The following is a 25,421-nucleotide window of genomic DNA, read 5'->3' as shown; positions in this document are numbered from 1 at the left end:
CCTCAGATAAGCACCCTGTTGATGACCCTCTTTTCTTGCTTTAACGAATGTCAGAGAAAGTTAATAACTGTCTTGCCCGTGGAAAACAGATTTTGCACCGTGATTTTCACTCTTATTGTATTACTTGTTTGGGCCTTGAGCACGACGTCCCTAATTGTGTTCTCTGTGCTTCTTTCAACCCGCGTACCATACGCCGTAAAGCTAGGATCTTATTCAAGCATTTCGGAGTTTGGCCTAAGTTTGTCGGTATGGCGTCTTCTGGTCTCCCAACTTCAGATGGTCCTAAGAAGCGCAAGGATAAGGACCAGGACAGGCTTAGGGTCAAATTAGCCGACTATGTCCCTGTTAAGTTGGTGGTTTGCCCAGCAGTAGTCAGTGAGGCACTTTCTTTGCCCTTGCAGTCCACGGAGGTTCAGCAGCAGGTGTCTGCGGAGACCATTTCTGAGTCCTCCATACTGCAGGCTTCCACTTCTTCTTCTTCTGATTCTCTGCCAGTCGTCACCTCTGATGGATCTGGAGCTGCTAAGCAGGCGCCAGCTTTTGAGGCCTCTTTTCTTTGCCCGGAGACCAGATCTAGACAGAATACCTTGATTCAGACTTCTGCGGTGGATAGGCCTTCTGAGTCCCTCCAGCCTTCTAGCAGGCTATCCTGCCTAAAATCTACTTCAAAGCAGGCGCCAGCCTCCCCTCAAATGCCTCTGGCTCAGATGGTTAAAATGGCTAGTGATCTCTTGACCCTTATCAAGGGCTCTCAGCCATCTCCTTCTAAAAGGATTAGGGAATTGTCTCCAGAAGCTTTCTCTGCCTCAGACTCTGAGAGGGAAACTCTCTACTTTTTTCTGGTTTTGAGGATTCTGATGCAGAAGACTCCGTCCTTTCTGGCTCCCCTCCAGAACCCTCCAGAAGATTTTTCTTTTGGAGATACTCTGAATACTCTGAGGGAGCATTTCAAATGGGAAAGTCAGGACTACCCTCAGTCTAAGAAACTGATTAGGGAGTTCTTGGATTTGCCTCAGCATAAGCCTTTGGCTATCCCTCCAGTTTTGGAAGTTGTTGATGTTTTCATGGAGAATTGACTCCTGATTCTGTTCCTCCTCTTTCCGAAAGCCCGACAGGTATTATAGAGTTTATGATTCTCATCAGTTCACTTTCAAGAATCCTACTGCTGATCCAGAGATTATTTCTCAGGTCCTTAAGGGTATTAAAGCCACAGTTGCTAAAAATCCTGTTCCTTCTGACAGAGAATCTGGGGCCTTGGATAGATTGGATAGAAAGGTTTATACATCTTCCACCCTGGCTATTAGTTCTGTTAATTGTCTTTTTCATATGCTCAAGTATCAGCAGCATACTTTGGAGGCTGTTAAGGCTAGAATTGTGTTCCTTCCCTGATGGAGAAGTAAGGACATGCATGATTTATTGAATTCTGCCACTCTTGTCACTAAACATTCTCTACATTGTGGTTTCGACACTTTGGAGGCTTCTTGCAGGGCAGCAGCCACTGGTTCTGTCATTAGAAGACATGCTTGGCTCAGGAAACGGCCTCTTTTGGAACCTGTCAAATCTAAATTACTGGATGTGCCTTTGCACAAGGACAATCTTTTTGGTAGCAAAGCAGAAGAGGTGTTGAAAAAGTTGGAGGATAAGGCCAAATCTATGTAAACTGTTAAGGATTTTCTGCAAGTTCAGCCTCCTCATTTTAGTAGACATTACCCTTCTAAGAAGTGGACTTTTCCTGACCCTAGTAAACAGATTTGCACTAGGCCTAGGGGTTACAGGTCTTCTAGGGATCAACTTCCACCGCTCAAAAGGCTAAGCACTGGCAGGTTTCCTCTTCACAATCGGGGAATTCTAAGCAAACTTCCCAAAGCAAGCATTTCCAATGACTCCGACCTTCCCCTGCCTGCCTCTGCGTGTCCAGGGTTTCCTTTGGGGAGAAGGTTAGCCATTTTTGCAAATGTCTGGTTCACCATCATAGACGACAAATGGGTGCTCAAAGTAGCATCCCAGGGCTACACGTTCTCCTTTCACAACTTCCCTGTCCACCAAGGATACCCAGATATCCCCCCAAATCAAAGGACAGAAGCAGAAAAACAAGTTTCTTTACTAAATCTGGGAGCAATAGAGCCAGTTCCTGCACTACAGATAGGCCAGGGTTTCTACTCAAAACTTTTCCTGGTGCCCTATTCTGGATTTGTCCATTCTAAACACTTTTTTGGTGATTCCCAAATTCAAAATGCTCATTCTTCAGCAGTTGCTGCCAATGCTGGCCAAGCATTCCTGGCTGGTGACTTTGGATCTCAAAGAAGCTTATCTGCACATCCCAGTAACGGAAAGCTGCAGGCAGTTCTTTCGCTTCAGGCTTGGGGAACAGGCACTTCCAATTTTCTGCACTGCCCTTTGGCTTATCTACTGCTTCCAGAGTTTTTAACCAAATGTCTAGCTCCAGTCATTCCTTTTTGCAGGCAAAGAAACATTCAAATTTACCCTTACTTGGATGATTGTTTCATTCAGGCAAACTCTCCAGAGCAACTTCTAAAGGATTTGGAGTTTGTAAAGAACCTTTTCTTTGGGCTACACCATGAATGAATAAAAGTCAAAATCGGTACCCTCCAGGGAAATTGTATTCTTGGGAGTGAGCCTGAACATAGTCACCCAGATGGTATTCTTCCATCAAGAGAAAGAAATGAATCTTTCGAATTACTTCAAAAATTTGGCAATCATGACCTAGCTCTCTGCAAGGTAATTGCTGCAAGACCTGGGATTCATGGCTTCATGTATTCTGATGGTTCCATATGCCAGACTGCATATGAGGAAAATACAGTGGTACCTCAAAAACCTTTGGTGTCAACACACTCAGGATTTAGACTTGATACTACTTCTGATTTCCTGCCTGCAGACCGAGCTCCTTTGGTGGGCGACGGCATGTGCACAGAACAAATGCCTGTCTTTCTGTCCACCTCCTGTCAGCCAGGCTGTCACCACAGATGCCTTGGACTATGCTTGGGGAGCACATCAAGATGCATTCAGGGGACTTGGAACTCTCAACAGGTTGATTTGCACATAAATCTGAAGGAATTGATGGCAGTCCAGCAGGCCTTAATGGCTTTCAAACATCTTCTCTCTCCTGGTACTCTTCTGGTCAGGACAGACAACACCACAATCGTGGTACATCAACAAGCAGGGAGGGACGCACTCCCTGTGCAGACAAAGCATGATACTGTGGTCCATAGCAGCTTCCATGGGCATTCATCTGACAGCTCAGTTTCTTCCAGGAAGGCTCAACTCCTTGGCGGACTGGTTGAGCAGGCAGGTCTTGAAGCCTAACAAGTGGCAACTAAACAAGACCATCTTCTATCGCATCATTCAGCTTTGGGGCACTCCCCAGGGGGCTCTCTTCTCATCTCCAACCAACCACCTTCTTCCAACCTTTTGCACCAGGGATTATCGCAGCAAAGCTTGGAAGGTGGATGCTGTGTCCTTCCCCTGGACACAGCTCTCGATCTATGCATTCCTCCTCTGCCTCTTCTTCCCAGAGTGCTGTTAAAGATAAGGGACGAAAAACCAAGGGCCATCATCATAGCTCCAGACTGGCCCAGACAACATTGGTATCCATTACTTCGCAGTCTGTCCCAGTCTCAGCCTTGGCATCTTCCCCTGATACCACATCTCTTGGTTCAGGAGGGGGGAAAAATTCTGCATCCTCATCTTCAGACTCTGCATTTGCAGCTTGGCACATAATTAAAACCTTTCCCAACAAGTGGTTGAGGTCCTTCATGAGGCCAGGAGGCCTAGCACTAGGAAATCTTATGCAGATAAGTGGAAAAGATTCTCCATGTGGATGCAGACTAGAGGGGTTGACCCTTCTCAACATACTCTTCCTCTTATTCTTGACTATTTGGCAGGCTTGCTTAATGGTGGACTTTCCTTTTCTTCTATCAAAATCCATGCTTCAGCTATTTCTCCTCATTGTTCCTTTGAGCATCCCATTTTCTCTCATCCCTTGATGAAACAGTTCCTCAGGGGAGCTAGCAATTTAAAGCCTCCCAGAAGGACACCTACTCATGCTTGGGATCTCAAGTTTGTACTTGAGAAACTTACTCTGCCTCCTTTTGAACTAGCTGCCTCAGCAGACCTGAAGTTTCTCTCCTGGAAAACTGCCTTTCTTTTGGCTATTTCTTCAGCTAGAAGAGTTTCTGAGCTGTAGGCCTTAATGGCAATAGAGCCTTTTATCTTCCATGTGGATCTGGTTTCTCTTCAGACTAATCCCTCCTTTATGCCTAAGGTGGTTTCTAGCCTAACTCTTAACCAGTCTATCCACCTGCCTACCTTCTTTCCTAATCCTCAGAATAAAGGGGAAAGGTTACTGCATTCTCTGGATGTGCATAGACAGCTTAGATTATTACCTGGACAGGACTAAATCTTTTCTAAAGTCGTATCAATTGTTGGTCAGTTTTGCTCCTGTAGCTCAGGGCAAAGCTATTTCTAAACAGCTCATTTCTAAGTGGATTGCTCATTGTATTCACTTTTGTTACTTACAGCATGGCAAGGTTCCTCCTCAGTGTATTAGGACCCCTTCAGCAGCTTTTTAAGAGGTGTACCTACTAGGGACATACTGGAAGCAGCTGCATGGACTTCTGTCCACACTTTCACTAAACATTACAATTTGCCCTTGTTTTCTAAGTCCAGGGCTGGTTCTGCCACTGCAGTGTTGCAGGGCATCCTTACCAACCCTTAAACAGCTGGAGTTCCTCCTCCCTTTTGTTTTTTTCCTGGGCTTTGGGAATCAACCCATTTTGTAAGGACTGCAGCAGTGAAACACAATGAGCATAGTACAGTTGTGTACACTTAGCATAAATGTAGATGTTCGAGTGTATTCACTGTTCCCCCCTTTTTTCGTAGGGCACAGACTGGATTTTCTTTTCCTGGTCTAACCTTTTTTGGGGGGCTGCTGACAGTTAAGGCAAGAAAAATTGAGGAAATGGCGCCGGCTGCCTTCTTTTGTACCTGACGTCAGGCCTAAACCGAAGGCAGCCGACGTCTTATACCAAGGACTTTGATATTCTGGCCGACTGTGGGCTACTACCGCGAGCCGGATAACCCCATTTTGTAAGGACTGCAACAGTGAATACACTCGAACATCTACATTTATGGTAAGTGTACACAACTGTACTTTCAGAGTGTTAGGAACAGTAAGGAAAGCATGGTTAGAAAAAAGGTAGTTTAATATGGGAGGATTCGTAGTTTAAGAGAAGAGCTGTGGGGTGAGAGGGAGTAGTGAAAGAGTGATGTATTTAATTACTGTGAGTGAAAGGAGGAGGGGTAAAGGGGGGAGGCGTTCACTGGTTGGTTGTCTTAAGTGGGTGGGGAGTGGTTGAAATAAAAGTAGTAATAGTGGGTATGGGTGGGAAAATGGGGGCAGGGTAGGGAAGCGAAGTGAGCATACAGGGTGAACGGAGTGGGTAGAGCCAAGAAGAAGGAAGAAAACCAGTGAAAAGTTGTCAGTGAAGCTGAGAACTAGCTCAGAGGTAAGGAGGCACTGGCATAAGTCACTGTGTGTGTGTGTGTGTGTGTGTGTGTGTGTGTGTGTGTGTGTGTGTAATTAGAAGGATGCAGATGGTTGACAAGGGGGATAGGAGCTGAAAACAGAGCAGTAGCAGTTTAGTAGAATATAGTAAGTATTAATATGGCTAAAACAGGGTAGTGGTAAATTAATAGAACAATTGCAGTACTTTTGTGTTGTATTAAAAGATAGGTAATGGTTGAACAATGCCACCTGGTGGCCTAACTGAGTAAATAGAATGGTAAGCTACGAGCACTCAGAGGAGGGGGAAAGAGCCTAGAAGAGTAAAGAGAGATAAAATCCATGGTAGACTGCTAGCGAATGCACACAGGGTTAATATACAACAGTGGTAGGTATAGTATATATTTTTATTTTACAATAGGGTACATACACATTTAAAGTTGGTTCTTGGGGAGGCAGAGTGGTTACAGAACCACTGCAGGATCCCCTTAGGGTGAACTTTAAAAAAATAACAATAAGAATCACAAACAAAAACAATGCCAGGTAGTACTTACATGCGAGCAAACTACTGTTGATTCCTATGAAGCAAGGCAGAAAAGCTAAGTCAAAAGATGGTGTCTTTCAACATCAGGTTTTTTGATACCTCTGCAATTAAGCAGGAGTGGGAAGGAGGTGTGCAGGTTCAAGGTGGGGGGAGGGGGTAGACACAAAGTAATACAAGGTTGTGAGTCAGAAAAACTGGACTAGGCCAGCTGCTAAAAAGAAAACAGGAAAACCAGGCTAAGTCAATTCCAGGTCAGTGTAGTACAGTGTGGTGAAAACGACCACCAGATCACCACTTCTGCAGGGAAAAACATTTGAAATATGAGCTGCAGGTACATAGGTAAACTTTTTCCAAGAGAAAGTAGTTTTGGTGGACTTACCATTTGAGGTCTATCATTACAGGAAGTATGCAGCTTTTGCTTCTAGGACTGTAATTCTGTCATCCCGCCATGGCATTTGACCTTGGTGCTGCGGTCCCTAACACAAAAACCTTTTGAACCAGCTGGTTCATGTGATAGTCAATTCCTTTCCTGGAAGATGGACTTTTTAGTGGCCGTTACTTTGGCCAAGATGGTCTCGGAACTCCAGGCTCTGTGCATTAAGCCTCCGTTCATGATCCTCCATAAGGACAGGGTGTCCCTTAGATGAAATCTTTCCTTCCTCCTTAAAGTGACATCAGAAGGTAATCTCAGTCAGTCGATTAATCTACCGTTTTTCTTCAATAATTAGTCTAATAAAGGAGAATATATCTTGCATTGTTTAGATATTCACAGACAAATTAACGTTTTTATCTAAAAAGGACTGAGGAGTTTAGAAAGCCGGGCAAACTCTTTGTGGCCTTCTCTCAAAACAGAAAGGGCCAGGCTGTCTCCTAATTGACTATTTCCAGGTGGATTGCTAGTTCTATTTCCTCCATTTATGCTAGTAGGCATTTGGAATTATCTAGACTGGTTAAGGCCCATTCTACTAGGTCTGTTGCTACGTCATCGATCTTTTTGGCTAGACTTTCCCTTGAAATTTGTACTGCTGCGACCTGGTCTGATCCACGTACTTTTATTTTGCACTGCAAATTGGACCTGGACAGGGCTTCTTTTGGTTCCTCCATGCTCCAGCATATTCTTCCTTGAGACCACCCAGGATACATAGTAGCTGGAGACTCTGACCATTCTGTGATGAATAATGACAAGAATAGCATCAGACAGAGTTATGTACTTACCATAACTTGGCATCTGTGGTATCCAGTGTCATTATTCATCACATTCTAGCCCTCCTTCCCCTTCCTTCTGGAGATTCTGGCGAAGGTGAATTGGCTTGTATTTGGTGAGAAATATTTTGGCCTTCTATTGCAGTTGTTTCTGTGTTTCTACTAATTTAGCAAACTCGATCTAGGGTTAGAAGTAGTAAGGGATTTATGGGAAGTGGAGGAGCTTGAGCTCTGGATCTGTCTGAGAAGTTGCTGGCTCAGATACGAGGTCAGATCCAAGACCCATCTCTGATGAATAATGACACTGGATAGCACAGATGCCAAGTTGTGGTAAGTATATAACTTTTCTTTAATGAAATCTTGGAAAGAGAGGATCCCTGAGGAGTGGAGAAGTGTTTTGGTACTGATTTTTAAGAATAAGGGTGATGTGCAGGGCTGTAGTAACTACAGATGGATAAAATTGATCAGTCACAGCACAAAGTTATGGGAAAGAGTGGTGGAAGCTAGGTTAAGAAGGGAAGTGATGATTTGGGAACAGCAGTATGATGCAGTGTTTGCTTTGAGGGTGTTGATGGAGAAGTATAGAGAGGGTCAGAAGGAGTTACATTGTGTCTTTATGGACTTAGGCAAGCATATGACAAGGTGCTTAGAGAGGAGTTGTGGTATTGTATGAGGAAGTCAGAAGTGGCAGGTGGCAGAGAAGTATATGAGTGGTACAGGATATGTATGAGGTTAGTATGACAGTGTTTAAGCCTGCGGTAGGAGTGACAGATGGATTCAAGGTGGAGGTGGGATTACATCAAGGATCAGCTCTGAGCCCTTTCTTATTTGCAGTGGTGATGGACAGGTTGACAGGCGAGATCAGACAGAAGTCCCCATGGACTATGTTTGTGGATGAGACCCTGGAGAGGTGGAGATCTGCTCTAGAGAGGAAAGGAATGAAGGTCAGCAAGACTAAGACAGAATGTATGTGTGTGAATGAGGTGAAGGATAGAGGAATGGTGAGGATACAGGGAGTAGAGTTGTTAAAGGTGGATGAGTTTAAATACTTGGGATCAACAGTTCAGAGTAATGATGAGTGGCAGAGAGGTGAAAAAGACAGTACAGACAAGGTGGAGAAGAGTGTCAGGAGTGATTTGTGACAGACTGGTACCAGTAAGGATGAAAGGGAAGGTCTGCAAGAGGGTAGCGAGACCAACTATGTTATATGGGTTGGAGACGGTGGCATTGATGAAAAGACAGGAGTCAGAACTGGAGGTGGGATGGCAGAGTTAAAGATGTTAAGATTTGCATTGGATGTGACGAGGATGGCCAGGATTGGGAACTGGTATACTAGAGGGTCAGCTCAGGTTGGACAGTTTGGTGACAAAGCCAGAGAGGTGAGATCACATTGGTTTGGACATGTGCTGAGGAGGGATGCTGGGTATGTTTGGGAGAAGGATGCTAAGGATGGAGCTGCCAGATAAGAGGAAAAAGGGAAGGCCTAAAATAAGGTTTATGGATGTGGTGAGAGAGGACATGTAGGTGGTTGGTGTGACCGAACAAGAAGCAGAGGACCGGAAGGAAGTGAAACAGATTATCTGCTGTGGCGACCCCTAACAGGAACAGTCAAAAGAAGAAGACAGAGGTTTGGAATTTTTTAAACTTTTGTTTCAACTTTTATGGGAAAAACATTTGATATCTATTTTTTTAAATAATCAACTGCTGCCTTTCATCTCTGTAATAATTTGCTACTGAGTAGATGTCTGAATAAATCAGTATTGCAGAACCAGCACCGTTACTTTGTCCTCCCTTCCCCTTATTATTTCCTTCCCTGTCTGGGGTATGGCATCCTCCTCCTTTTTTTCTTCTTCTTCTTTTCTGGAATGATTTTATTTTGAGTCTTTAGACCTTACTGATTTGGGCAATAAACCTGAGTTTTGGCACATTTACACCCCCATTGTACTAGCACATCCTCTCATGACAGAATTATGGCACGTGAGGAAGGAGCCTGAAGCTTTTTAGAGTGGTCAAGTGTACAGCATACTTGACCGGATGCATCCCTTGGACAAAGTTCATCTTTAGCATGATACAGCGGTAACCCATTTGAACATCTGCTGTTATGGTAAATAAACTACAACTTTAATTTACTTTTGTTTCTTTATGTCCTTCTAGGAACATTGCTAGTGACCATTTTGGTACCCTGTACGCACAAAGGGGAGGAATGCTTTCTGTCTAATGTTAATTTGCCGTCCTTGTCTTCCTTTCTGTATGTGCTTTCAGCAGTGGGCAGTGTAACTTGACTTTAGCTTCTTTGAGACAAAGCCTCCACTGACAAGTGGTTGACCGCCATCATCAGTTCTTATTTAAACATCTTCCTCAACCATTTTCTTTAGCTTACAACTCCTTAATAAGAAGAGCCAAACTTCTGTATCCAGAACACATTAGTAAAGAGTATGGTAGTGAAAAGTGCCTTAATTTCTACAGGGATTTGTCTGATGGGTCTTTTTCGTTCTGAAGGACTGAAACTGGGGGGGGGGGGGGGCGTTGTCTATTCTAGATCTATCCTTTATAACATTGTCATTTAAAGGTACAGAGTGTCAGGAATGATGATTCTTAGACATTTATTTTCAGTGTTAGTGGCAGCTCGGAGTTAGAAGGATACTTACTGACACATCCCCATGAAGCATACTGGAACATCTCCGTCTTGTCCTCCTCATGGGAATTATCTTCTGTCTGGAAAGACAAGGCAACATTTTCAATCTGCAGGTTTACATTTGTCCTTTCAGTTGTGAGGATAATCACAAAATGCAAGACACCAGTGGCTCTCAGGGAAAGGAGCGTGCACATATTTGTATGGATTCCCTACCTATACTTGCTTTCCTCAGTAGTTAATGAATAGGCTGAAGATAGTTATGCAAGTTTTGCATTCTGTAGGTTGAAATGTAATCAAAAGAAAGTCAGACTTTGTATTACTACAAAGACCTTTTAGCTACGGTGTACGGTCTTGGATATGATCAATCAGAAAGTCTTTTTGTCTCATTGTAGAATTTGTGAGATGGTCTTGTTTCACTGAACACTATCCCAGAAAAGATTTGTCAGTAGACTTGTTTTATAGGTTCATAGGTATCTACTAGTCTAATGACTGCCAGGGCCTTTATAAGCCTAGCCATACAATCCAACCCAGTTGTGTCCCTTGTATCACGGGTGTTTATTAGGAGGGGATATGTGCAAAACTGGGAAAAGGGATTGAAGATGAGTGTTTAGAAAGATTCTATAGGTTGTGGGGAGTATGTTGTTTTGGGCTTTTGCTCTCTTGGGCCCTATATCAGCAAGTGTTTTTATGGTAGCTGGTGCCATACTTTGTAAGAAGAAGTTTTAACATTATTTTTACAGTTTGTGAAATCAAATCTTTTCTGAGGTCCAACTGACAGCAAAGGAGCTGAGTTGGTGGCTGCATGTGGTGCAGTCTTATTATTGCAAATGTTTTCTACCTTTAACTTTCCTGAGAACAGATACTTCAAGGTCTAGCTGGGGATATTCATCCATTAAGGAAAGTTCATTCTCAGTCATGAGAAAGTTGCACATGATCTTTAATGAAGTTTTAACAGTATTTGAAGTAAAGGCATAAACAAAGAATTGCAGTCTAGATACCTGTGGTTCACACCTCAGAGACTAATTGTGATGACTTCACCTCACATTTAAGGAGGACAACTTTTTCTATCATCAGTGCAAGATTGTGCATCTGGCACTTAGCTAATGCATTTCATGGCTTGGATGTTAGATGTTATGATTCCCATCAGGGAATTATTTTTGTATAATATTTTGCAGGTCCTTCGGGACTCTTCCTTTGGAAAGTACTACAAGTTAAAGTCAGCATACAGAGCTGCAGATGATTTTGATGTAATACTTATCAGTGGGCTGAGGGAATGCTTGTTGCGGCCTTCACTCAACTTGGATGCATAACTTTGCATTGTACCTCGAGCACTGTCATCATAGTACGCTGACCTATCATGGTATAGTTGTATATGGTACTCAGTGTAACTTAGCTGAAGCATCACTGCCTTCACAGTAGTATCTGTCCTACCTTTCATTCACATTTTCCTCTTTTTTACACTATTTTGTGCTCTGTCTAGCTATTCGTTTTTTTTTTTTGTTTTAAAATACACCTGTATTTTGATAATCGTCTCTATTAAGAAAGAGTTTCTCTTACAGGACAAAACAGCAGGTTAGCCTTTTGCTGGGAAACTATTCTGATGTTAGGACAATGATTCATGATTGCTGAGCTGTATGATTTGCAACTTTGAAGCTTTGGCTTTATGTTGACTACCGCTGCAGTGAGATGGGTTGTCTTTCTGCCTGGACTGGTGGGAACCAATTGCAGGATATCGTAGCTCAGTGCCTGCATTTTAGTCTGCATATCTGATCCCTCTGAACTTGTAGTTTCCAAATAGGATATGATGGTAATTTTGATGCTAAAAAAATCACTGCAGTTGTGAATCACTCAAATATATTTGTTGTCGTAGCTCAGTGGTTGTATCTCATCATTGCTTTTGAAAAATGGTGATATATTGTTGGCATTGTTGTTTTTATGGCCAAAATCGAGTGTAAGAGGCACTCTTGACATTTGAAATCATTGTTGGGGAACTTCCTTTAACTCCATGATGGAAACGGAAGTGCATGTGGATGAACCCCTCTGCATAGGCGTTTTGTGTGCATGTTAAGCTTTTCATATACATCACTGTTGTAGTAGTCTGTATTGGTGGGAGTTTTACCACCTGATGGTATAGTAGCTAATCTGTAGTAAGACAGGAGTGCACAGCTGGTAGCAGCACTGAAAAGGAGCAGATACTAAAAAAAATAAATAAAAGAAACCACATCCATCTCAGACTTGGAAACATGTTAAGAAATGATTCAATGTATTATTGTGGAATGACTTGGCTTTTAATTTTCTGTTTTTCAGTTATCCTACTTTTGTCATCTGCAATGATATTGATGTAACAATTGCAGAAAAGTGTGAAATAGGACTTAGGGTGCCTGATCTTGACCTGGAACCAACTGTCATTTGCACCTGAATTGTCTGTCTCAGAACATTGAACTTGACAGAAGTTTATTTTGGGGAAAGTTGCATATTTTTTATACTGTGGTCTGATTGTTTGGCAGTATTGTAAATCCTTTTGTTTTATTAACTGATGACAGTATAAATAAGGTGTTGGTGTAGTATATTTATATCTGTAAGAAAAATAAATAGCATACATGTACAAATCATGTAACACTGTAGAGAGATCTGCACCTTAAAATAATAAATGATGTGTATAACCTCTGTGAAATATAATTTCTAAAAAAGATGCATTTCCATTCATTTTTTCCCCAGATTCTTCCCCAGTGCCAAAAAAGGCCAAAATGTCTTCCAGTCCTAGTCGTCAGAGGCATGATTCAGATTCTGATCTTTCTCCTCCGAGACGCTCTTGTAAGACACCAGATTCTGATCTTTCCCCTCCAAGGCACAGTCGTAAGACTCCAGATTCTGATCTTTCACCCCCACGAAGAAGTCAGAAGCCACTTCAGAAACATGGAAGCTCTGATTCTGATCTTTCTCCTCCCAGAAAAGGCCAGTCAAAGTCTTCTGACTCTGATCTGTCACCACCACGGAGGAGTTACAGTGATGGACGAAGACCCCACACTAGTGAAAGTGCTGGCCCATCTTCTTCTAAACACCAGAAAGGCTCTCCACAAAGGTGCAGAGAGGAAAGTCATCAGGTGAGAGGCATTTTATCTGCTGTGTATGCCAAATATTGTAAGGTCAATGAAAGAGTCCTTTGATTAACTATTAGTCTGTTGAAATTGGTTGGTTCCTCTTGCCAGTTAATTTCACTAAAACTCTGTATTGCTGAAAGGAGAATATTCTTTCAATGGTGTTATCTTTTTAAGACCATCATGAAGGAGGAGAGACCTTATTAGCAGGTGAGTGAATAATTCGGAGCTAAGGTAAGGAAGTACTGTTTTAAAGAGACTGTGGTATGACTTCTTGAATTCATTGCCATAGTCTGTGATGGAGTGTTCAGTAGCTGGGTTCAGGAATGCCTGGAGAAAGGAATAATAACAAGGGAAGTGAGGGCTAGATCTGTCAAGTTTACAGTAGTACCCATGCAGCTTCTGTAGGCCACGTCTTCTGTCTTCATCTCCATATGTTGATAATTTTGAAAGTGCAACCATCAGTCATTACAAATGAATTAAAAGGTTTGTTAAATATGGTCAAATGGCTTGACATGCAGAAACCTAGAGGTATCCTAGTAGCCATGTAGAAGGAAGTAACTAGGTGTACTACACATGGGCAGTCTGTATGATACAAATTGTTAGTGAGGGCTAGTAGGATAATGTCAGGCACGGTTAATGTGAGAACAAAGTAATGCTATTATGTTGCATACCATTATGAAAACTCCAGTTAGAGTAATACATTTTTAAGTCACTGATGAATGTAGAGCAGAAGCTGCAAGAAACAAACAAACAAAAAAAAATAACCAAGAATGTAGGGGTGTTCTTCAACTTTACATTGGTATGCCAAAAAGCATTTTTTGTACTAGGAAGAAAAAGGTGTGACAAAAACACAAAATCTTCTGTTGGTGTAGAGCTTGGGTGAGAAGTTTGTTACATAGATTTCAAAAATTAGTAGTTGCCTTAAGTATTTGTTTCGTAGTAGTAAAACAGACAGGAACCATTCTGTGTAATGCAGTGAAAGTTGGTGGTAAAGACAGTGTGGATATAAGCAGTGGATAAGAGAAGCTTTTGTAGTAATGGAAGGGACTGCATCAAAAGCATAAAATATAATAAGCAGACTGGATGACCATGAAGTTTTTCTTATTTTCTGTCAACATTTTTCACCATTTCTTGCTGAATATGTTGTACCCTAAAGCTCCTGCTGCAGGAACCAGTAGGACTTGGGCTGCAGGCATTCAAACTGTCTGGTACACAAAACTTTACCAGGCTGCTAAACTCTCCTTTTTTATCCCAGAATTCAATGCTCCCTTCTGCCTTCCGGTTTATTTTTCATCATGAGAGAGTTTTGATGTTAGGTGGCCCCAGGTTGCTGCTTTGTTCATAGGTGACTAGGCTAAGAACTATAGGGGGCCTTTTTAAGCCTTGATATGCTTACCAAGGTTAGACTCAAACCCTATACCTTGTGTCTGGTGAGGTAAACACCTTAACCATTACACCAGTTGCAACCAGATTTTTTTTCTCTGTGCTGTTTCCCACATGCCTGCTGAATGTTGAGCCTCCCCATTATGAGCCCAGCCCTTTTGCTCCCCACATGCTGGCCTTTATTGAGGGTGTGAGAAGGCTGGTATGTGTATGGCCCTAATCCTGTCCCTCGTTGCTGATGTGTACCTCTGCATCACCCTAGGGGCACACTGCATGTGTTCCCAGTCACATGCTTCTGAGGGCCACAGCCACCAGCTAGGGATCGCTATGCTCACTTTCCCTGTGCAGCAGCCAGTAGTATCATGAACTTCTCCACTTGAATTGAAACAGGTTGGCTTGATTGAAACCACCATATCCCTCCCCACCCTGGGTGGGTGAGCCAAAGTAAGCCACACATGGCTTACCCACACCTTCCCATCCCTTTCACTGCTCAAGCTGCTATTCAAAACTTGGTTGTTGGGTTCATAGTCAGGGCATTGTTCCTGCATGCTACGGAGGCAATCTTTTAGAAAGAATTCAACATTTTTTTAAATCGGCTTTTGTTAGGAATCAATAATATAATGACTAAATAGAGTTCACAAACTTCGCTTACAAAGAAAAGAGAAAAATCTCAACAATATCTTCCTTTATCAGGTACATGCGTTATACATACAAACTCCATCATAATTATTTTTTCTTCTCTACATTACCACATATGCATTAACTTTTCAATTCCTACCAGTCTACTCACTTTATTCATCTACTTGAGCATTGTTTTGTGTACAGTTTTCCAAAATACATCATGTGATAGAGCTGAATATCTGTTACTGTTACCTTCAGTTTGCAGTGAAATCTTTTGTCTAGAGGCTTATCTGTTTTCTCTGTGAGAGGGAGTGAACAGGACTGGTTTAATCTAGCTATGGGCATTCCTGCAAAACTGTTATTGCTGATTGGATAGGTTTCTGATGTTCATCGTGCATACAGCTGCAGTAATCACAGATGGGTTTTCTGCCGTCAGGCGGGTCCTCGGTCGGCCGAATTCCAAAGTCTAGGTCCGGCGTCGGTTGTTGTCGCTTTCTTTCCTGACGTCAGTGCGACAGGGGTATATAAGACACAGCCAACGCCATTTTCTTCAGTCTTTTTTGCCGCGCGGTGCCCGAAGCAGAAGCAGTTCGCAAGTGCCGGTCGGCCAGCTCCTGAAATTACGAAAAATTGGAAACCGAAGTCTTCTTTAAAGCTAAGTACCCCTTTGGGGCAACTTTTCTTGCCTCAGACCGATGTCAGACAAAGTTAACAATTGTATTTCTTGTGGGAAGCAAATACCGCATAAGGATTTCCATTCCCTCTGCATACCTTGTTTAGTCCCAGACCACGACGTCTCGGCCTGTCGCTTTTGCGCTACTTTCAATAAACGCACTATTAAGCGTCGGGCGGAGTTCGCCCAGCACTTTTTTGGTAAAGCCTTTGATTATAAAATGTCGTCGGATGCTCCGACTACCATTTTGTCCAAAAAACGCAAGGACAAAGACTGACACGTGAGGTCCGCGGTCTCCACCGACACCACGCCAAAACCGGCTACACGTGGTCCGGTTCTCAGCGAGGCGCCTACGCAGCCCCTGACTACCGACGACACTTCTTTGGCGGTGTCCTCTGTAACCGAGACCGCAGGTACCTCAGCCCATACCCAGACTACAACCACCGAAGCCACTGTGAGTGTTGAGCCTCCTAATGTGGACAGGTCCACTTCCACCCATGGTGTCTTTAGACCCTCATCTTCCTTCTCCATAAAAGCCTTTACTAAGTCCAAATCAGCCATGCATCCCAAGAGGCCTGTTGCACAGGGCCCATCTCCAGGCCCCATGCTTAAAAAGCAGATGCTAAAAATGGCTGAGGATTTAATTACTCTTATCAGGGGTTCCCAACCCCCTCCAGACAAGAGACACAGAGTGGAGGAAGCTTCTCCCTCTTCTGACCAGGACTCCATTTTTTCAGAACATTCTAATGAAGAGGAACACTCGTACTCCCCTTTTGAAGATTCGGATGCTGAGCAAGTCCATTCCTTCTGTATCTCCCCCAGAGGATTTCTCTTTTGGGGAAACCTTGCACACCTTGAGGGAACACTTCCATTGGGAAGGCCAAGACTTTTCTGATTCCAAGAAAAGACTTGGGGAATTTCTTTTGTTACCTCAGCACAGACCTCTGGCGATACCTCCTGTCTTGGACATACTTGATGATGTTTACTCGGAGGCTTGCCTAAATCCGGATTCCCTGCCTCCTGCCCCAGTCAAGCCTGATAGGTACTACAGAGTTCCTAACTCTCACCAATTTCTTTACAAAAGCCATAATGCTGACCCTGAAACCATTTCTCAAGGCCCCAAGGGAATGAAGGCCTCTACTGCTAAGACTCCACTACCTTCCGAAAGAGAGTCTAGATCCTTAGAAAGGTGGGGGAAAAAGGTATATACCTCGGCCACCCTAGCCATGAGGGCCTTAAATTGTCAGTTCCATATGCTTAAATATCAGCAGTTTCTGTTATCACAATTAAGAAATAAAATGTCTCAACCTGAACAACCAGATTTGAAGGAATTGCAGAATATGATGCATAGTGCAGAACAAGTGTGTAAACACACCTTACAATGTGGCTATGATGCCCTAGAGGCCTCAAGTAGAGCTGCTGTGACAGGATCAGTCATTCGTAGACATGCCTGGCTTAGGGAACAAACCTTGCCTGACCATGTTAAAGCTAAGCTACTAGATGCTCCTTTACAAAAGGATGTACTATTTGGTACTAATGCTGAGGAGATACTACGGAAAATGGAAGAAAAAGCTAAATCTATGCAAACTGTCAAAGCTTTTCTACAGGTTCAACCACCACGTTTTAGCAAAAATTGGCCTTCAAAAAACTGATCCTTTCCAGCCACGGACAAGCCACAAAGAGGTAGATACAGGCGCACAAGGGGCAGAGGACAACCTCAAGGATCATATAGAGGCAGACAATGGCAAACTCCAGCACAACAATACAGGAAACAAACCCCATGACTTCCCCCTTTTCATGCCAAGCAAGTCTCAGCTGACAGCACCCTTGGGAGGAAAGCTGGCATTATTTACAAGAAATTGGCATATTATCACAACAGACAAATGGATCCTGGACATTATAAACAGAGGCTACAGATTTCATTTTCACACTCTTCCAAAAATGAGAGGCATGACGAACCTGCCACACAATCAAAGGGCAGAGGCTCAAATACAAATTTCAAAGCTTATGGCCATGAAAGCTATTCAAGAGGTACCTACTCACGAACAAGGTCAAGGTTTTTATTCCAGACTTTTTCTGGTACCAAGGAAAGGAACCGACTGGAGACCCATTTTGGACTTATCCATCCTAAACACATTCCTACTCGTACCAAAATTCAAGATGCTCACATTACGGCAGCTTCTTCCCATGCTGGGCAAGGAGTTTTGGCTGGTAACATTGGACCTCAAGGAGGCATACCTGCATGTCCCAATCAGACAAAGCTGCAGAAGATACCACAGATTTCTTGCAGGTTCAATCCACTATCAATTCTCTGCATTGCCCTTTGGCTTATCTACTGCCCAGAGTATTCACGAAATGCCTGGCATCAGTAATTGCCTACTGCAGACTTCAAGGGATACAAATTTACCCTTATTTGGACGACTGCCTGATCCAAGCGGACAGCAAGCACATACTTCTGGAACATCTGGCTTATGTAACATGGTTATTGAATTCTCTGGGATACACAGTCAACAAAGAGAAATCCAGTCTAACACCATCTCAGAAAATAATTTTCCTGGGTGCCAACTTGGACACAAACACCCAGATGGCCTATCTTACGCCAGAAAAACAGGGGCAACTAACTCAGTACTTCAAAATATTAGCAAATTGTACCAGGCTCACTGCAAGGAAAATCCTGCAGGCTCTGGGCTTCATGGCATCTTGCATTCTTTTAATCCCATGTGCAAAGTTGCATATGAGGAAACTTCAATGGTACCTAAAAAACCTATGGTCTCAACACAGCCACAGTTTGGAAACAATAATACCAATAATCCCATGTTTGCAAAAGGAATTTCTATGGTGGGCCCAAGCATGCTAAACAAACACAGGTCTTCCATTCTGCAAGCCTCAAGCAAATCAAATCATCACAACAGACGCCTCAGACTACGCCTGGGGGGAGCACATGACAGACAGGTGCATTCAGGGCAAATGGTCCCAAAAGGAAAAGCACCTTCACATCAATCAAAAAGAAATGCTAGCAGTGATAAATGCAATTACAATTTTCAAGGACCTCCTGCATCCAGGGCAATTATTGATAAGAACAGACAACACCACAGTAATGTGGTACATAAACAAACAAGGTGGAACACATTCATACCCCCTGTGCAGGCTAGCCATGTCACTTTGGAACTTGGCTCTGGAATGGCAAATCGAACTTCAAGCACAGTACTTGCCAGGATTGGAAAACACGCTGGCAGACAATCTAAGCAGAAATATGACAGACCCACACGAATGGAAGTTGCATCCTCAAGTGTTTACAAAGATAATCCAAGCGTGGGGAAGGCCAGACATAGATCTCTTCGCCTCCCACAGGAATCATCAATTGAAAAAGTTCTGTTCAAGGACCTTTCATCCAAAGGCCTGGAGAGTGGAGCCCTTTCTTTCAGTTGGGCAGCATGGACAGTTTACGCTTTCCCACCTTTGCCTCTTCTGCCCAAGGTGCTCTTGAAAGCAAGAGCAGACAGACCGAAGATGATACTGATTGCTCCAGACTGGCCAAGACAACACTGGTACCCACTCCTGAGGAGCCTAACACATACTCCTCCCTGGACCCTACCTCTGATGCCTCTTCTACTGACTCAGCACAGCTACAAAACTCTTCACAGTCAGCTGAAAACACTCAATCTGGCTGCATGGAAAATTCCTTAACACCACAACAGACCCTACTCTCCAAAGAGGTGCAGGATGTCATTTTGGAGGCCAGAAGGCCATCTACTAGAAAGGCTTACTCTGCAAAATGGAAATGGTTTTGCGCTTGGAATGAGAAAAAAGGCCAGGATCCTAGAAAACTGAATTTGCCTCCGATATTACAGTATCTAGCTGAGCTGTTGAACAGTGGACTTTCATTTTCCTCTATCAAAATTCATGCCTCAGACATTTCTGCAGAATACAACACTGATCCACCCTTATTCTCTCACCCACTTTTAAGACAGTTCCTCAGAGGAGCTAAGAATATAAGACCTCCAAGGAAACAACCAATACCAGCCTGGGATCTTAACTACATTCTAGAAAAATTAACATTACCTCCCTTTGAACCAGCTGCCTCAACAGATTTGCAATATTTGTCCTGGAAAACAGCTTTCCTTCTGGCCATTACCTCAGCTCGTAGGGTTTCGGAACTACAAACCCTCATGGCTGTGCAGCCCTTTCTCATCTTCCATCAGGACAGGGTTTCCTTACGAACCAACCCATCATTTATGCCTAAGGTAGTATCCAGGGTAGCTTTAAATCAGGCCATACACGTACCTACCTTTTACCCCAATCCTCAAAACAAAGGGGAAAGGCTGCTACATTCCTTAGACATCCATAGACAGCTACGTTACTATTTGGACAGAACAAAGCCTTTCAGGAAATCAGAACAACTTTTTGTGTCCTATGCTGTAGGAGCTCAAGGGAAGCCAATTTCCAAACAGACAATTTCAAAATGGATAGGCCACTGCATACGGTTTTGTTACTCCTTTCATGGCAAACCTGTTCCTACAGGCATCAGATCCCACGCCACAAGGACCACAGCTACCTCTACAGCCTTCCTCAGAGGAGTCCCTACCAAAGATATTTTGGATGCAGTCACTTAGAGTTCTGTGCATACCTTCACAAAACACTACCACCTGCCTTTATACTCCAAAACTAGAGAGGGCTTTGCCACTGCTGTGTTGCAGGGCATTCTGGCTGCTCCCAGTTCCACCTAGTGCCTACCACCCTGTGCGTAGCTTTGGGATTCTACCCATCTGTGATTACTGCAGCTGTATGCACGATGAACATAGTACAGTTTTATACCTACCATAAATGTAGATGTTCGAGTGCTAATACAGCTGCAGTACAGGTTTCCCTCCCTCCTTCCCCTCTTGGTAAAGGCCTAGTGGCTAACACCTCCTCATACAACCTGATTGGGTTATCCGTCTATGGTGTATTTGCTTGCAACTACTGATTTTTGATTATATTGCATTGCTTGACTATATATATATATATATATATATATATATATATATATAATTTATGTATTGCCTTCCTTCTGGGGGCACCTGACATCTGGGGCAAGAAAGACTGAAGAAAATGGTGTCGGCTGTGTCTTATATACCCCTGTCGCACTGACGTCAGGAAAGAAAGCGACAACAACAGACGCCGGACCTAGACTTTGGAATTCGGCCGACCGAGGACCCGCCTGATGGCAGAAAACCCATCTGTGATTACTGCAGCTGTATTAGCACTCGAACATCTACATTTATGGTAGGTACAAAACTGTACCTTCCTCTACCTTTAATAGCTACTGTTTTAAATCAGATATACCTGTTTGCTGAAGCTGTTCTAAGCGGCAGAGAGACTGACCTACTGCCTGTTGTGATATTGGGAAAAGATAAGTGTTTATTCTCAATTATCTTCTGCACTTTTGATTTAGTATCTCTGTAATCTGTACAACAGTTCCCCCCCAGCCCAGTTGTTGTGGTGGTCTTAAGTCTTGGTGGCTTTGAGTTGCCTGCCTCTGGTATAAAGTTGATACTGGACACCCCCCCCCCCCTCCCCAGTCACATTACATCATCTCATTCTACTGTTTATAGTGAGAACTTAGCAAAGGCCAACCCATTTAACTTCTGAAATATTGAATAGTCTCTCTTCTCTTTCTACTAAAAAAAAAAAAAAAAAAAAAAAAAAAAAGCCTTTCCTGGAACTAGTGTATTCCAGATACAGATTTGCTGTATCCAGGACTGTTTGTAAGCTTCTGAGCGGTGCCAAAAATCTGCTCTTCATATTTTTCCTAGATTTGCTAGTTCTCTTCTGTCCTGCACTTTTAGTAGCTTATTAGTCTATCACTTTACCAAACTTCTTGTAAGAATTATTGTAGCACACAAAAGTGCTACCAGCAATAAACGTTCTACAAGGAAACAGCTCCAATACTTATTATTAATGCCCACCCCTCCAGTCATGTCTAAAGGTCAGGTCCCTGTGCTTTCTGCTATTAACCTGGTGAGCTTGAGCATCCTGAGGCAATGTAGCAACTGCCTGATATACACTGACAACCATCTCCTCTTACCTCCCAACACTCAGACTTGCGAGAGATGCACTTATATGTCCAAATTGGAATCCACGTACTCTCCAGCCATGACCGGAATAGCTGGTCAAGAGGAAAATGACAACACATGCATCACACCACATGGAACGCATAGCCCTCAAGAACACACACCAGCACTGCCTTCACATAAAAAAACAAACCACACACCCACCTTCGTGGAGGCTGTCAATAAAAATCTACCCAAACAGCAGAGACCTCCAAGGCAGAAACTCACTTGACCACCACAACACAATACTAATTACAAGACGCATAACTCTCTTAAACACTGTGCCACTCAACAAAAACCCCTAAGGCAAAGCAGCATGCCCAACACACTAGTCATAGGTGACTCGATAGTGAGGCACACTGATGTCCCACTCACTAGGTTGAATAAGGAGAAATTAACAGTCAGCTGCATGTCATGTGCCAGGATCCGTCACATAATCCATGCACTTAGGTCCCTCAACAACAGTTACAAATGTGACTGTCATTGTACATGTGGGTGTGAATGACCTGAGACATACCTCCCTGGGCTACATGAAAAGAGACATGGAGGAGCTCTCGGATTATGTAGCCCAGGCAGGTATGACCCTAGCCTTGAGCAGCCTCCTATATCACCCAGAGTTATACCACAGTACAAGCAGAAAATGATTGATTTCAACAATTGGCTAAGCTTCTGGTATCATTCTAAGGGGATCCCGTATCTGTCTGCCTGGGATGACATGGTCGACTGACCGATGCTTTGCCAGAGATGGCCTGCACCTGTCACCCCTGGGATTCCTGCACCTGTCACCCCTGGGATTCCGGATACTGGCTAAGGTTTTTGCTGCTCCAACCAAACCCCTCGCAAGTAAGGCTGGTGAGAAGGCCTAAAAAACTACCAAATAAACAAAATAAAGGGCCAGCACCAATGGAGGTTGCCCAAAAAATAATTTAATGTAGATAAAAAAAACTAAATGCAACTAAGGGGTATAAATTACCCCCAAGTCAGCACAAAAGTGCCATAAATAAGCAAAATCAGCAAAAAAGTGCCATAAATAAGCAAACCGATTTTGGCTATACATGGCATCTTTATTGCATGAATCAAATAATCAGAAACAGGAAACACATCAGAGCATAGATTTATATAACACCTGCCAATTAAATAATTAATCATTAATTAATTCCCATTAAAGGGATATGCAGTAACTTACTATTAGGCAATGGATTCTTGTTATGAGGAAATTAATGTTCATTCAAACCAGGGTTAAAAAGACCCCCCAATTTGATTATCCAGTTCCTTTCTTTATTATTTAGAATAGTATGCCATCCACTTTTATGGGATCTTATCACATATAATTCTATCAATGACTGTAAAGTGGAATAATGCAGATGGGTGCTTGAGTGTATGTTTATAAAGTGTACTAGGAAGTTTATGATTCCTAATATCACTATCGTTATTCAGAAACATTGGAATATTCTATTATCTGACCCCAAAACAGCATCTAAGATAGGCCAGAGATGTTTTATCTCCTTTAGGTGAGGAAGGAATTTGGCCTCAATTTTGAGCCACTATAAACATACTTCTAAGGTTACAGTTAGATACACACACAATACACTTATGGGGGATAAGTTGTGTGGTACTTACCCATGTGGTCATTGTACACACTGTGTCAGGGTCTTTAAAATTAAGGAATTCACCAGTTCTAACACCAGCAGGGTTTTTGACATAAGGTTTTTTGCTAACTGTGGTTCAGATTGGGTGGTCTATTTGGACTCTTGCCATTGTTCAGCTTTCTGTGTAGGCCAAACATCCAGACCACTACAGATTAGAATTTCTGAACACATCAGTGATATGTTAATCATTTCCATGATAATTCTTTCCATGGATTTACATACAAGACCAGTGAGACTTATGGGTGTAGTTTCCAGGGTCTGTAGATCTCCCACGTTTGTGCATAGGGATGACTGTTGCTGTTCTCCATTCATGAGGCACGAAGCCTGTTTGTAGGCTTTGGTTAAATAGCAATTCCAGAGGGCTGATAGGTCATATTTCACGCTATTTAGAAGGCATCCTGGGATATTGTCTGGGCTTTACTGGAAAAGTTCACCAAGACTCCGACATAACTTGCAGTGAGGGAAAGGTTAGTTTGCTTTTGATTTCTTGTATTTTGTTTTACTTTATTGCCATCTTGTATTTTGTATGCTGCGATTTGTTTTCTTTACACAGTGTTTTACTTGTATTCTGCTTTTAATTGCATATTAAAACTTGGAAAGAAACTGAGTCGCACAGAATTTTTTTCCTACCCTTGCACCCTGTTGCTGTTGTGTTCTTAAACACAACTGTCTTTCTAGTTGCCTGCCCCTTGTGTTAATTTGACCACATATCTCCTTCCCTCTACCCTTTCACTGGCTGTTGTGAGTAAGCACAAAATTATCATTTTGTGAAATCACTCCCCTTCAACTATATAAATTTATTGGCCATCCCACTGTATTCCATAGAGCAGAAAACAAAAGTGCCCACCCCCTTTCAATCTGACTTGCTGTTTTAAAATTAGTGGCTCTTCACTTAGACAGCTGAAACTTTAGATCTGAAGTAGGAGATTCATTTGTCTGCAACCTGTGGGTTATGGATCCGATATCAGATCCGAACCGGCATGGTTTACCAGCTATGGATCCGAGCTCTCAGCTCCTCCCCTCACCCATAATGCCCTGCTCTCCCTACATGACCTCAGATCTAGTTTGCCGCGCTGGTGACCAGATTAGTGTTCCTGAGCACTTCAGCTAAGTGAATTTTTCAAGTGTTTAGTCAGTTAAAATTTAATTTTTGTTGTGAAAGTTGAGTGAAAGTCTAGGATTCCCTTTTACATAGTTAAACTTCTTTAGTGTTTTAATATTATTTTTACTTAATTTCCCTCCCCTCGCTGTTAGCGTAGTGTGTGTTTGGGCCTGTTTTGTGTGTTAGTTACTTTTACTTCTACCTTTAGTTTAAGTAACTTTTAGTTCGTTGGGATGTCTAAACAACCCAAAGCTGTGTTCTCTAAGTGCTCCGAGTGTGGCCATAAGCTTTCCCCTGCTGATGGCCACACTCGGTGCGTTAGATGCCTTGGGGTTGAACACCTCACTTCTGGATGTTCCATTTGTGCAGGGTTCAACCCCAGGGCATTGAAGGAGCGGAGGTCCAAGCTTGTCTTGGCGGGACTTTTGCCCCCGGACTCGGCTCCGCCTCCGCCTCCTTCGGGGAACTGCTGACGGTTGCCTCCTCTCCGGCTCCCCCTCCTCCTCCTGGGACTCGACCTCCCTGTAGTGGTTCGGAGGAGAGGAAGCTAGAAAGAAGGACCGGAGGGAGAAGCACCATAAGCGGCGGGCCGAGACCTCTGTTTCGGCCCCGCCTGCCAAGCGGGCTTCTCCTTCGGCCTCATTGTCTGCTGGTTCTCCCCCTCGGCCCGTCACCTGTGTGCTTTTCACCGGGACCTGAGGAGGAGGAGACCCGATCTCCGCCGAGGCTATCCAGGAGGCACTCAAGGCCTACCTCGTAGCCTCGCCAAGATCGACCTATAGCTTGTCAGACGCTGATCTGGACCGGATGATGAGAAGGTTCATCCAGGCCCAGATGCAGATGGGAGTGTTTGCCTCCCTCTGGGGAGCTCGACCCCTTTCTTTAAACCAATTGCTC

At 43.3% G+C, this 25,421-nt stretch overlaps 1 protein-coding gene across 1 annotated transcript in view; it reads left to right on the top strand.

Moving 5' to 3' along the window:
• Window positions 1–25,421, top strand: part of LOC122809565 (BUD13 homolog) — a 506,706-nt gene that overhangs the window by 262,684 nt on the left and 218,601 nt on the right. Inside the window, exon 6 of the mRNA XM_044081156.1 lies at window positions 12,622–13,007. Coding sequence (XP_043937091.1) covers window positions 12,622–13,007 — 386 coding nt within the window. The remainder of the gene's footprint in view (window positions 1–12,621; window positions 13,008–25,421) is intronic.

This window comes from Protopterus annectens, chromosome 8.part0 (genome assembly GCF_019279795.1).
Source record: "Protopterus annectens isolate FY-2018-M chromosome 8.part0, PAN1.0, whole genome shotgun sequence".
NCBI classification, from domain to species: Eukaryota; Metazoa; Chordata; order Ceratodontiformes; family Protopteridae; genus Protopterus; species Protopterus annectens.
This window is presented reverse-complemented; position numbering and strand designations above follow the sequence as displayed.